Raw genomic sequence first — 14,542 nt, 5'->3', positions numbered from 1 at the left:
CACAAAATCTTCTATCTACATGATTGTTCCAAGTTCAAAGGAAGAGTTTCTTAAAATCTAGAATTCAAGTCATTTATGTCTTGTAAAGTGACCAAGACAGGAAGCATACCTAACTGCTTCTGGGCACACATAAGTATCTTTCCCCTGCCCTCCCTCCATTATGCTCCCCACCCCCCATGCCACACACACACACACAAAAAACAGCTCCATCTTCCAAGAGAAGACGAGAGGTGGGCAAAGGAAGCCCCTTATCGTTCATTGCCTTATTTCTGCTCTTCTACATAAAGCCCTTTCTTTGTTGCAGTCAACCAAGGCATTTAAGAGAGAAATACTGCTCTGAATCATGTCCACTCTTCCTCTGCTTTATCAGTGATAAAAACAAAACAAAACAAAACAAAACAAATCAACTTCTAGCACTCAACGGTCATCACCTGGGTAAGTGACAGGTGTCTATTTCTCACCACCACTGCTTCTTTCCGAGGATACCAAGACACTACGAGGGGCAAACATCAAACCTGCCAGGTGACTTCAGTTAAATATCTTAACGTTACAATCTACTGGATGCATTTCTCGCATACCTTGGTTGGATGACAAGATGCTTTTATGGGAAACTAGTATCGATGTAAAAAATGTGTTATTTATGCTGGCTGCCCATCTTCCTATTTTTATTTATTCCAGTACCCTACCTTTGTTCTCCATTACTGAATACCATACCCCCTATTGAAGATACAACTCTATGGTGTAATAAAAGGAGATGAAATTTAAACTAATCAAGTAGGCTCTTTTTTTTTTTTTAATTTTTTTTTTTCAACGTTTATTTATTTTTGGGACAGAGAGAGACAGAGCATGAACGGGGGAAGGAAGGGCAGAGAGAGAGGGAGACACAGAATCAAAAACAGGCTCCAGGCTCTGAGCCATCAGCCCAGAGCCCGATGCGGGGCTCGAACTCACAGACCACAAGATCGTGACCTGGCTGAAGTCGGATGCTTAACTGACTGTGCCACCCAGGCGCCCCAAGTAGGCTCTTAATAGCATCCCTAATACAAAATTTGCTAGCAAAAAAAAAAAAAGAGTTTAAACAACTGGGTACTATGTCATGTTTAGATGATCTTTCACCAGATTTAACATGTTCTTCCTATCCCCATCACCATGGCACATAGCTATAACATCCCTTAAAAGCCCTTGCATAACTACTCGCCTCGAGGTGACTGGCTACAGAGTAAAATGATTGGGTGGGAGCCCTCGTGATCACAATTTGAACTACATTTGGGATTCTACAGAGATTCTATTTAAAGTCAAGACGGCTTTCTGATAAGGTGCTTCCTTACACTCATCCGCGGCCGAGGTGGTGGTCTCCTCCGGGTTTTCACAACTGCTGACAATGGCAACCGCGCTAAATGACCTTCTTCTGACCTTGGTGTCTGACGGGCCGGGTCCTCGGACCGGAGGGGTTTTTTCCATGTTGTGGAGCTGCTGGTCTTTCCAGTCCAGTTGTTTGGCACTGCAGAAGGGGGCATAGACTTCCACGCTCCCCTCAAACTGTAAGCAGTTCACCTTGTAATACTTTCTCTTAACTTCCAGGACGTCATTGAACCTGTGGCCCCAGAGAATTTCTCGGGGAACGTAGGAACTTCTGGATTGGTGGGAAGTCCCCGTGGAATCACCAGTATAGATAAATGTCACCAAAATCTCAAAGTTATCTTTGGCCACTGCTTTTCGGTCAAGGGCATACAGAGGGCTCTCATGGTCAATTTCATGAACAATAGTTACTGGTGTGACAAGAATGATCTGATCATTAACCAACTTTAGGTCTTTAAAGGCCATCGTCATCCGCCCTTCGCTGTCTTCTGTGTAGCGGAGAAGTTGGGCTCTCACTGTGCCTTCTACCACGTGGTTTGGTCGGAAATCACCAATGCGCCACATGAGGCAAAGTTTCCCGTCTCTCATCCCTATGAGTGCAAAATAGCTAAACCGAATGGTTTGGGCTCTCTTTCGAGCGGTTGCCATTTTGGCTAAGGCGGCTCCAATGATGAAGGTATTTATGATGCAGCTCAAGATGGACTGAAGGATCACCGTGAGCACGGCCACAGAGCATTCTTCAGTGACACAGCGGTAACCGTAACCTATGGTGGTCTGGGTTTCCAGGGAGAATAAAAACGCCCCTGTGAAGGAATGGACGTTGTCAACACAAGGTGTGATGTGGGGATCATTTAACAGATCACCGTGATGAAAGGCAATGAGCCAGAAGATAGAGCCAAATATCAACCAGGAGAGAATATAGGATAAGGAAAATATCACAAACATGTGCCGCCACTTGGTATCTACGAGGGTGGTGAAAATGTCAACCACGTAGCTCCCCCATTCTCCAAAAATGTGCTTGAAGTACACATTACAGCTGCCATCTTTGTGGAGCAGACGTCTTCTGGCTCTTCTCTTCTCAGCTATGATGTGCTCTGGGGGGTAGCCTGGGTATTTGGGGTCCACGTTTACAATCGGATAGCTGCTGCCGTAATAGCTCATCCTTTCCTATGCCCTTCAAGCATCCGGGTGGATTTCGTAATAGTACTAGTTCTATTCCTATCTGTTGATTTCAGTTTTCAGTTAAGATCTGCAAAAAAAGAAAATTAAATACACTTCAGCCTTAGATTTTAATTTCCATCTTTGTAGCAATTTGCCAAATTTGAGGCAATTTCATGCCGTCTGAAATGGTGAAGACTTCATTTGAACGGCAGAGACATTCAGTATTGATTACTCCTTTCAGTTTAGAATTCAGCTCAGTCATTATAGGAACAAAATATGTAATTAGAGAAAATAACATTTTTATATATGCACAAGGCTTGGGTAAACACTATGATTATCCCAAATGAAGACTCACTACCTTTTCTGACCTGATATAAACAAAAGTCTTGGGGTTGTTTTTTTTTTCACTCTTCTGACATGAGGGCACTTAGAAAACAAAGCCATCTATGATGTAAAAAGGCAAAACACAATTCACATATTTGAATAGCAGCCTTATCAGCCTTCTGTTTAAGTCAGATGGTTTTTCTTCTTCCTTTTTCTTAATGTTTTTATTTATTTTTAAAAGAGAAGGAGAGAGAGGGCACGCAAGGCAGGGGAGGGGCAGAGAAGGGAGACAGGGTCTGAAGCAGGCTTTGCCCTGGAGCCCAGGGCAGGCTCTAGCTCAGAAACTGTGAGATCATGGCCTGAGCCTAAGTCAGACGCTTAATCGACTGAGCCACTCAGGCACCCCCAGATGGGTTCTCTAAAAAGGACGCAATGAAGCATCACCACCTTCATGCTAACATGTAACTTACATACTCGTTGCCGCAGACTTTCACCTCCAGCGCCTGCTGCCTCCCTTCTCTTCCACGGAGGTTTTGCTTCCTTGTAGACTTCCCAGGACAGAACAGAACTGACAGGGATGCTATTTCAGATTCAAGTCCTTTCCCCTAGCCCCCTTAGTTTTAAGAGGAGAAAAAAAAAAATTCTTAACCCCAGAGGAGTTAAAACCACGCCCAGGTAAGCTTTCAATAAGGTATAAAATTGCTTCTGCTTTTGTCTCATGACATCCATCCTTTTTTTTTTTTTTTCCCCTCTTCTTTTTTTGGACACTGCAATCTCTTCTCTTTCCCTCTCAAAAGAAGCCGAAATTTTGCCAAAGTTCTAATCTTGTTTTCCTCTTAAAGGGAGCTTACTACAATTGGACCCTTCTCTCCAGCTCTGATATGTATTTCTGATGTTTTCACAGCCATCTGTAAGCAAAATCATTTTTCCCCCTCCCAATTCAGTCTTTAAAAGATCAGGGTAGAACATACAGTTCTTATCGCTTTTAGCATCCGTGGAATAGGCCAGTGGTTTTCCCAGCTCAAGTCTGAAAGTAAGTTTTAAAACTTCAGTGTTAAATGGCCTTTAGCTACTTCTATGCCAGAAACAAAAAGTCACTGCAGCCCAATTTAATGGTGTATTAATTATTAGAATATGCTGTCCCCATAATCTGCCGGTGCCAGTTGGGGGCAGGGAGGATAAGGGGGAGAAAAGATTCCCACTAGAGAATCCAGCCACTGCTGTATAGAAAATGCAGTGAGAGTAACACTATTGCGGACATCGAGACCCCTCCCAGTGAAACCAATGAAGGAAATTAATCACTAGGTACTTATCCAACACCTTCCCTGCAAAAGAGAGCAAAGAGTTAATTTCCTTCCAGTCAATAGGAATCATTTTTCTTCTTCTCCAGGGATCAGGCCCACTGGACAATAAACACTTTGTTTCGGGGACCACTGTGAGGATGAACTCTGCTTTCAGCCAAAACATCCTGTAAAGCATGTACACGTTTCTCTCCGTCCATCCCCATGCCCCCAGCCTGAGCCTTCTGCCCACTTGTCCTCCAGATATGTTTTGAGTCATAATATCCCCTCCTTTATCCCCAATCGGGTTTTTGGAGAGATGATTGCCTAATCTCAGGATGTGACCCAGAGCTGACAAAATGCTTACCGGAATGTTGAACATAAAATATTTCCACAGATTTTGTTCGCAACACATACCTAGGTTCCTGTGTGATTTGTTAACTGAGTGACACTTTCCTAACAGAAGAAAGCTGCCGAAGGTTTCTCCGTCTCCATTCTCTCAGCTGATCACCGGAGGCATGAGAATGGGACCAATTCTAATCAAAGGCATGTATGATTGGAAATTAAAAAGTCGATTTGGAGATAGAATTGCTTCCTTGTTAAAGGCCCCCAACCCAGCTCCTTTGAAAGGGACCCGCACACCCTGTGGAAGTCTGAGAATAAGAAAACGCAGTTCATAAATCAAGAGCTACTGTGTGACTCTGCTCTTTTGTACTGCCAAGAGAAAAAAAAGAAAAGGTTTTCATTTGAAATGGCATGCAGTTTGAATTCCAGCAGTGCCAGCGACTGTTACAAACAAGCTATTTTAAAAACACCTTCAACAGCATGCTAATTGGTGAATGAATTTTCAATTAATACAAGCTGTAAGGGAGCAAATTTGATGATGTGCAAAATTTGTCTAAATAATGGAATCGTTTCAGGGAGACAAGTTACAGCTGTGAGAGTTCTGCCCTGAACCCACCGTGCCCTGTGCTCCTGCCGTGGCCCACCATGTTGAATTGATCATTTATTCCAACTTATCCAGAGAAAAGCCTTCAGATTCTGTTTGGATGCCTGCATTTGATTTGTTGACTGGCCAACCATGTGCATGATACGTTTTCTAAAAGAGATGGTCTTTTACACTAAATGCCAGATTATAAGCAAACTAGTTTAATGAGTCTTAACCATTTCTCAGATTACCCAATGGGCAAAGAATTTTATGGATGACCGTTCGTCAAAATGACTTGACAAAAATGTTTATTAATCTCTTGTCTCATCTGTTGTGTTAATTTGAGCACTTTCCCAATTTTTTACCATTAAATAATAGAGGCTAAGACTTGTGGGTTGGCTGGACATTCTATGTGTAACATGCACGTTTCTTAGGATGAAAACCCAGCTTTCAGAATGCCTCCATGCATTCACAATCATCTCATCACCTTCCATTCCGTCACGAAAAATCATTTGCGATGTTCCTACTTCTGTATGTCTTTTTGCATGTTCTTGCCCTCTAGCATCCAGTGACTGTATCACTGGAGGTGAAATTCCATTTTTTATTAAAAATGGGAATTTGAGCACTGTAATGACAAAATTGTGGAATATAAAGTTCAGAAGGAAGGGCTGAATCTGGGGTCCCCCTTCGGTGCCAGTTTCAAATTATTTGCCAGGTGACTAACGACAAAGGCAGGAAAAAAAAAAAAGACTGCAATTTCTTTGTCGTGCACGGAGTTCTCCTATCGGAGCAGCTAAAGGTAAGAGGCAAGGCAGGTCAGAATGCTGGGCTGTTTCCTGAGAATGCTGTCGAAGTCATTACAATTTTCTCCACACCACAGAGACGACCCAGAGAAAGTTCGAGGGGTCAGCAGACCCGATCCTGACAGCGACTGTTTTCAAACCCCACTCATTGTGTTACGTTCAGACATTAAAAAAAAAAAAAAAAAAAAAAAAAAAAAGCTTTGTAATTTACTTTGATGAGGGGGATCTGCTTTTAGCCCTTAGTATTCTAGATCTTTATACGAATTCGGGGAGAAACCATTACTGATTTAGCAAATTTCAAATGGGCTATCCACATGATAGGGAGTATTTGCAACAGCACAAGTGAGCATCCTCCCTATCTGACCCCATTTCTTGATACGCAGAAGGACCTCAGTCAGATGCACCCATTGTGAAGGAATCCCTCTGCCATTTTGCCAGTCTCTCAAATTCAGCTATCTACCAAGCAGACTGCTCTCATTGATAGTTCTTCACACTTAAACTTTTCCTCAGCATGGTGACAATGCAACAAAATGGTTAAAACTTTCTAATCCCATGTCACTTTGAAAATAAAATTCAGGGGCGCCTGGGTGGCTCAGTCGGTTCAGCGTCTGACTTCAGCTCAGGTCATGATCTCACAGCTTGGGAGTTCAAGCCCCGTGTCAGGCTCTGTGCCGACAGCTCGACACCTGGAGCCTGCTTCGGATTCTGTGTCTCCCTTGCTTTCTGCCCCTCCCCCACTCATGCTCTATCTCCCTCTTTCTCAAAAATAAATAAACATTAGAAAAGTAAATTAAAGGGGCTCCTGGGTGGCTCAGTTGGTTAAGCATCCAACTTTGGCTCAGGTCATGATCTCACTGTTCATGGGTTTGAGCCCTGCGTCGGGCTCTGTGCTGATAGCTCAGAGCCTAGAGCCTGCTTCAGATTCTGTGTCTCCCTCTCTCCCTCTGCTCCTCCCCCACTCATGCTCTGTCTCTCTCAAAAATAAACAAAAAAAATTAAAAAAAAATAAAATTAATTAATTAAAAAAATAAAGTAAAATTCAATCTTATCTTTAGCATCTACTTAACAAAAATATTTTAATAGTGATATGAATTGTCATTGTATAATTTGAGATACACCACAGAGAATGTTCTAAATATCTCTGGCGAAATTCAATTATTAATGCCCCTGGCCTTTGATATTAACAAGTACCTTCTTGAGCACGTACATCATTTACGCGAGGTCATCGGTAATCAAGTTACTTTCCTGGCAACTATTAGATGAGATAAATTTTAGTGGACACATGAGAGCTGATGAGGCAGAGAGTAGAAAGGGTGGCCTAGATTCTGTGTGCAGGTCATTGTCTTTAGAGACTGCCTTGAGGGCAGCTCTGTGGCGTGTGAAGGGGGCCAGAGCAAGAACCTGTGGTCAGAAGGCACTTGTGGGTGGGCCCTGGCCGCTGAGGAGGAAAGAAGGACGGAGTTCATGGGATAGGACAGAACCCAAACCAGTTAGGTTATTTTGCTCAAAACCTATTCCATAATTTATTGCCTTGGAATTATGCTAGAGCCTTGTCTTGCCTGGAATCCTCCAAAGACATTCAGACACAATTAGGTGGAGCTCTTCATTCAGCCATTGAACACCTGCTTCGCCCAGAACCCACTAGATACTGCCCAGACTTCTCCAAATACTCCCTGTCTCCCAAATTTCAAACAGTTTCTCCTTTGTTGACATTCCATGGCCTTCTCCTGTTTCTCCTCAGCTGCTATCATCCCCAGAGCAGGTCTCAGATTGAGCTCCAACCTTTAACCTCTCTGTTCAAACTTCTGCCGTCTAACTTCTCAGTGATGAAAGACTTTACCTCTTTCCTGATAGAACTCTACAAGCTCTCCTGAATCAATTTAAGAAAGTCCTGTGCCAGTTTAAGACAGGAAAGGGGGTTCTGCTATGCTACGAGCAAACAACCGGACTGAATCCTGGAGCTGGGAGGGAGAAACAGAAACCAGGTGTTACAACATTGCTGGTAACTTTATCTGGATGGCCTCTTTCTAGCCCATTTTTTTTTCTTATGTAATATCGACAACCTAATCATAAATCTGCCATATCCAAAAATGGTGCTCTGTTTTGTAAAGAAGTAGGAAAGTCTGGAATTATGTTTCCCCATTTTCTGGATGTCAAGATCATACAAAAGCAGTAAGAATTATAACTGCAGGGCTGCCTTGGTAGCTCAGTTGGTTAGGCATCTGACTCTTGGTTTCGGCTCAGGTCATGATCTTGCCGTTTGTGAGTTTGAGCCCCATGTCAGGTTCCAAGTTGACAATGAGGAGCCTACTTGGGATTCTCTCTCTCTCTCTTTCCCTCTCTCTGTGCCCCTCCCCCGCACATGCTCTCTCCCTCTCTCAAAATAAATAAATAAATTTTAGGGGCTCCTGGATGGCTCAGTCGGTTGAGCGTCTGACTTCAGCTCAGGTCATGATCTCACGGTCCGTGATTTCGAGCCCCGCGTCGGACTCTGTACTGACAGCTCAGAGCCTGGAGCCTGCTTCACATTCTGTGTCTCCCCCTCTCTCTGCCCCTCCCCCACTCACTGTCTCTATCAAAAAATGAATAAACGTTAAAAAATTAAACAAAAATAAATAAACTTTAAAAAAATTAAAAAGAATTATAATTCCAAATTATTCTGCCTTAAAAATGATCTTAATAAGCAATAGTCTGAAATAGAATGTTTTTTGGTCTTGTAGAGAAATCCTGAATTGAGAGACAGACTTCCAATTCCAGGTCTGTCCCCAGTATCTGGAGTGGTTCATGAAAGTAACTTTTCTCAGAACCTCAGTGCCCTCGTGCATGATACGGGGATAAGAACACCTATGTGACTGAGTTATTGTGAGTTTGATCGAGATAGTGAATGGGAAGCCATATTTCACTGTGCCAACCTTCATGGTAATTACTAGATAATTATTGTTTGAATGTGAATCTTGTGAAGACTCAGTTTCCCTCTCAGTAAAATATCAGAACATCTGCTTGACCCTATCAAGGAGCTTTCCACTTGCCTGACCGAAGGGTTGACAATGTGGCTCCCGGCAGATACTTCTATTTTAAATTCAGGGGTGGCACCACTGTTTCCTACTACTGAGCTACAGGGGCCAATTCTCCATCTTTCTAGCTTCCCAAAGCGCCAGCGACTGGATCGTATTCCTTTCCTTTTCACAACTGTCACCAAATGGGAAATCCCCTGCTCCTTGTCCTCAACACAGGCACACGCACACATACCCCTATCCCACAACACACATACACACTCCCATATACATGCACGCACATACTTTCAACTCAATGATAAAAATGCATTGCTTAAAAAAAAAATTGTGCTGCTATTCTCTCTGAGCAACCAAGCTAAAGGAAACAAGACTGACAAGCTTAGCAAAGTCAACAGATTAAAGAAATCCATTAGGTAGTTATCATGTGTATTTTTTGTCTTAAAAGGTATGGGCATGTTTTACTAAAATAGTTCTGAAGGTTTCTCTTGTTCTTATCGTGATAATCAGCCCATCCCTGTCTTGGTTGGACGCCAGCCTGGGTTGCTCAGAAGGGTGCTCCTTTGAGCTGTATCGGGGTTGGTTGCAGAAGCTGGATGTCATGAGATCTTACGTCCCTTTAAGAGAACGCAGTCCAACCTTCATGTGTCAGGTTCCCCAGTGGCGTCTAAAGGTCTCCAATGGGAATTTGTTGCTGATTGTTTTCATTCTGGTCTTGTCTTTTATTCTTTTTTTTTTCAATTACACTCCTACTGTGTGCCAGACCCACCCACTTTTAGGAATTAGTGAGAGTCCCACTTACGCGGAAGGCGCATTTGAGGATTGGCAAAAGGAAGCACTAACTCAGAGAGAATGGCCCGCAGCAAGGAGAGAGGGCGCAGTTTAACCCGGGCGATCAGAGAGTGTTTGGTGCCCACTTGGCATCCAAGTGAGGATGTGCTCTTCACTTTTCCTTCCTGTGGCCTTCAGTAAGAAAGTTCTCGACTCAGGCCTCGTTCTCTGTTGTATTTTGTTTGTTTGAGACACGGTCACTATCTAGTCGTTAAGGCTTTCGCTATTTACAGGGGTAATCTGGCTGCTGCACCCTTTGCTCTGAGCTAATTTTAAGAACCGGTTCTCAGAAGAACCTATCATTACAGGAACGCATCTGCATTTTATCGCTAAAGTCAGGCTTTCCTGATCAGGTAAAAACCTGGTTTTACCAGGTCTACATAACAGCCTTCGAACTCATCTCTTGCCACCTTTATCCAGAGTGGTAGTTCTAACCTAAAATGTAAATCAAATACTCCTTCTCCTGCTACCATGGATCCAGTCGAAGCTCCATATTATGGTCCTGCAGTAGCTCTGTTAAAGGACAAGAGCATGGGGATCAAAGACTTGGATTCTGAGCATGGTTCCACATCTCAGCTGCATGATATCAGCATCTTACAGATATCTTTCAGCTTCCTCTTCTTTATTTGAAACATAGGGACAATCGTTGACTCTCAAAACGCTTTTCATAAGGAAAAAATGGCATAATGTAAAAGATCACAATGGTTAGCATCTTGGAAGCTGTCTTTATTTATAGTCTCTGTTGACCCCTTAATTTGAATGCCTATTTCCCCTCTGTTTCTTATAATAGCTTACAATACTGGGTCTGTATCTATTCTGGGATAGATGGATATCTGAACTACAATATGAAAAAATGAATACAACTAAATAAGAAGAAGGAGAAAAAGAGTTTTCCAGGCAGAGGAACAGCATTTGCAAAGACTCTGTGACTCAAGGATGCACAGGGCATGCTTTCCAAAGAACTGAAATCAAGGAGAGAGGGAGCTGAAGCTGGAAATGAAAGTGATTGAAGTATCTTAACTAACAGTACAGCATAATAAGGTTTCTATTTTTAAAAAGACCACTCTGGGGCGCCTGGGTGGCTCAGTCGGTTAAGCATCCGACTTCAGCTCAGGTCACGATCTCGCGGTCCGTGAGTTCGAGCCCCGCGTCGGGCTCTGGGCTGATGGCTCAGAGCCTGGAGCCTGCTTCGGATTCTGTGTCTCCCTCTCTCTCTGCCCCTCCCCCGTTCATGCTCTGTCTCTCTCTGTCTCAAAAATAAATAAACGTTAAAAAAAAAAATTAAAAAAAAAAAAAGACCACTCTGGCCATCCAATGGAAAATTGGCTGGAGAAATTTAAAAGCAGGCATGGGGAGTAAACCAGGAAAGTATTTCAATGATCAAGTAAGAGGTGACGGTGGTCAGGATTAGGACGCTGCCAGTGGAAGTGGCAAAGCCACTTATCACCACAGTGTTTCTTTACCAGCACCTGGAGCAGAGTCACATGACCCTGGAGTGACCAATCAGAACTTCACAAACAAGTCTTTGACTCTTGAGGAAGTGATTGATACAAGGGTATTGGACCCTATTATTTGAGGCAACTTCAGGGAGTCAAGAAGCCAGCGGTGAGGTGGCGCGTCTAAGTTTCTCTACAGAAGGGTACAAGTCGCAACTCCTAGTGAGACGGTCCCCCAGGTAAGATGCTCATTTTGCCTTGCTTCTTGCTTTTGGCTCATATCAGGTTTTCTCTTTTCATACAAAGAGGCAAGAGTATGGTCTAATCAGTCTCCCTTACTCCTATCACATACACCGGCAGCAAGTCCTATGGGCTCACCTCCAAAATAGATCTTGGGGTGCCTGTGTGGCTCAGTCAGTTAAGTGACTGACTCTTGATTTCGGCTCAGGTCATGATCTTAAGGCCATGGGGTTGAGTTCAGTGTCGGGCCCCATGCTGACAGTACAGGGCCTGCTTGAGATTCTCTCTCTCCGTGTCTCTCTTTGCACATGCTCTCCCACTCTCCCACTCTCTCTCTCTCTTACTTTCTTCAGTAAAGTTCTTCTTCCCCTCTCCCACTCTCTCTTGCACATGCTCCCTCTCTCTCTCTCAAAATAAATAAATAAACTTAAAGAAAGAACAAAGTAGATCTCAAATCTAATCAGATCTCCTGGTAGTCCAAACCACCATATCTTCAGTGGACCACTAAGAGATCTTCTTTGCCTGCCCTTGCACTTTAATCTACTCTTTTTGAAAATAAAATCAAAACATGTCACTCCCCTGCTTAAAACCCTCCAGCACCTTTCCAGTCTTCCCATTGCAATTAGAGTAGTTTGCACAATCTGTGTTATATACACAGCACATACCTCTGACTCTGCCCACCTCTTGAAATTACTTCCTACCATTCTCCTTCCCACTGTTCACTCTCTAACATCACCGTGTCTCCCTCTTTCACTGACACAAAGGTCCACAAGTTATAGTCTAAGGGCCAAATCGGGCTCACCTCTCGCTTTCATAAAATTTTATTGGAACACATTCAGACCATTGTTTGTAAAATTGTCTACAGCTACTTAGTGTCATGCTACCACTGCCGACTTGAGTAGCTGCAACAGACACACATGATTCACGGAGCCAATATTTTTATTATCTGACTCGTTACAGAAAAAGTCTGCCAAGTTCCACTCTAACACCCAAGGATGCTCTGCCTTAGGGCCTTTGTACATCCTTTTCTGCCTGTGTGACTTCTTACTTATCATCACTGAAGTCTCATCTTTAATGTCACCTTTTCAGAGGGGCCATATCTGATGAGGATGTGAACTAAACTCCTCCCCCACATCATTCTTTTTTGTATCGTTAGCATGATTTTCATGGCACATTTTAGGCACACTCGCCACCAGTGATGGATTACATGTTTGTTGGCTGGATTGCCCCATGGAATAGACTGTAAGCTCCATGAAAAAAGATCCTCTTGTCTTCTTCGCCCCTGTATCCCCAGCAGCTAGAGTAACGTGTGGCATGTAGGTATTCACCAATTATACATCGAAGGAATGAACTAATACACCAGTTATACATCGAAGGAATGAACTAATAACTAATTGAACAATATACTATCCTTAAGGAGATTTTAGTTCTAGTAAAAGAATCAGCATTCTTAGAAGTGTAGACCATCAGCGCTGGTAATTCTGCAAACATCAGCTCTCAGTTCCTTCCACTCACCTTGCCTCTCCCCTGTCCTAGCTGCCAGTTCACACATAGTTTAAAAAAAAAAAAATCACACTGTTTATTTAGGTTAGCAGCTTCCCTAGAACTGTGGATTTCAGTATGATAATGCCCGCAGCTATGCTGCAGAACTCTGGAACTCTGGAGTCCGGGGAAAAAAAAAAAAAAGAAATCAAGCTTGGCACTAAAAAGTGTTTAATAACATTTGTTAAAGCCATGATTGAATTATTAGAAATGTGGTTCCCCTAACACGGATGCCTGTCATTATATTGTCATTTTAAAGATATGTCCAAATATAATATATATTATATATTTAATTTGAACTATTTCTGGAGGTAAGTTGGCATGATGCGACAATAGTCTACGAATTTCATGCAGCCACTGATCCAGAAACTCCATCTGTACCTAAAGAAATGATCATGGGTGAGCATAGAGACATGGCTAATTTGTACAACTATTTGTAGTAGCAAATTTTGGCCAGGGTCTCACCATCTAATAAATGTGGGATTGGTTCATAGGTAATGGTACAATCCTAACACTGCTCGTTACTTTTAATGTGCCCATTAAAAGCGATGGAAGAGAATGAGAGAAAAAAATGTGAAACATATTGTCTGGTAGAAAAAATAAAACAGGGCTTAAAAAAAAAATCCAGGGCTGTAAAACAGCTTGTATGATAGTATTTTATATATATATGTGTGTATATACACACACACACACACACACACACACACATATATATATATATATATTTAAATATATTTAAAACAGAGAACAGACAGTATGATATGCAACAAAATGTTAATTGTGGCCCTCTCTGTTTGGTATGATTATTTTTTCTCCTTCTGTTTCTTCTATTTGCTTATTTACATTTTACAGGGAACACACATTACTTTAACCAAAAAAAAAAAAAAAAAAGAAAAAGAAAAGAAAAGAGAAATAGGTATTTTTCAGTTGGTAGTTTGAAGTGTATCAATTCTGAGGCTTCACAAAGGGAAAGCAAACCAATAGCAATCTAAAAGCATTTATTAGGGCCTTTAAAAGGCAGCTATAAATAGCCCAGGGAGGCAGACAGTCCTACAGACGTTTAAAGTCAGACATTGATGCTGTAATTTTTGCTGGAACAATTCACAGAAACAAATATAGTGACATTTAATTCATCTAAGTAAAACCAGATCTCATTTAAAACAAGGAGGGGGGATGGAGAGGGAGTCGGGTCAGATTTGGCCACTGGAGACTGATTGCAGAAATCATGAAAGCAGTTGGTAACAAATCAGGGATGCATAAAGCAGAGGTAAAATTAAACAGGCATCAAATACAATCCTCCCTCTCAGTGCCCCCTTTTCTCCCTTCCCCATTCCAAAACATATTAAACCGTTAATACCTTCATTTCTTGGCTTGGGATACCAAAGTCTGTTTTAGGCGTCTCTCTTTTATCTTAATATTTTCAATAACTTTGGAAAGAAAATGTTAAAAGTTGTGCTATTTTGCAACTTTACTACTTTAAGGCCTATGTTGTTAGATTTTAAGACCCAAGGAAACAGTCCTTGGAAATGGATGAATTTGAGAAGGGCAGTTAGGTATTTATGATGTAGATTTGCCTAACTAGACAGCCCTGGCCGGTGCTTAAGAATTCATTTTCATGAACTCCAAA

General features: G+C 42.3%; 1 protein-coding gene across 2 annotated transcripts in view; it reads right to left on the bottom strand.

The window, feature by feature from the left end:
• KCNJ16 (potassium inwardly rectifying channel subfamily J member 16) overlaps window positions 1-14,542 on the bottom strand; it is a 110,090-nt gene that overhangs the window by 23,495 nt on the left and 72,053 nt on the right. Inside the window, exon 2 of one of the 2 annotated variants that reach the window (XR_007147040.1) lies at window positions 1,329-2,608. Coding sequence is in view for 1 of the 2 variants with exons in the window: in XM_047833817.1 (XP_047689773.1) it covers window positions 1,261-2,520 (1,260 nt within the window). In the remaining variant the exon portion in view is untranslated. Of the gene's footprint in view, window positions 1-1,063; window positions 2,609-14,542 lie in introns of those variants that run through there. The other variant, XM_047833817.1, reaches the window with a different exon arrangement.

Source organism: Prionailurus viverrinus, chromosome E1, assembly GCF_022837055.1.
Source record: "Prionailurus viverrinus isolate Anna chromosome E1, UM_Priviv_1.0, whole genome shotgun sequence".
NCBI classification, from domain to species: domain Eukaryota; kingdom Metazoa; phylum Chordata; class Mammalia; order Carnivora; family Felidae; genus Prionailurus; species Prionailurus viverrinus.
Note: the sequence above shows the minus strand (reverse complement) of the source record. Positions and strands in the feature narration are given on the sequence as shown.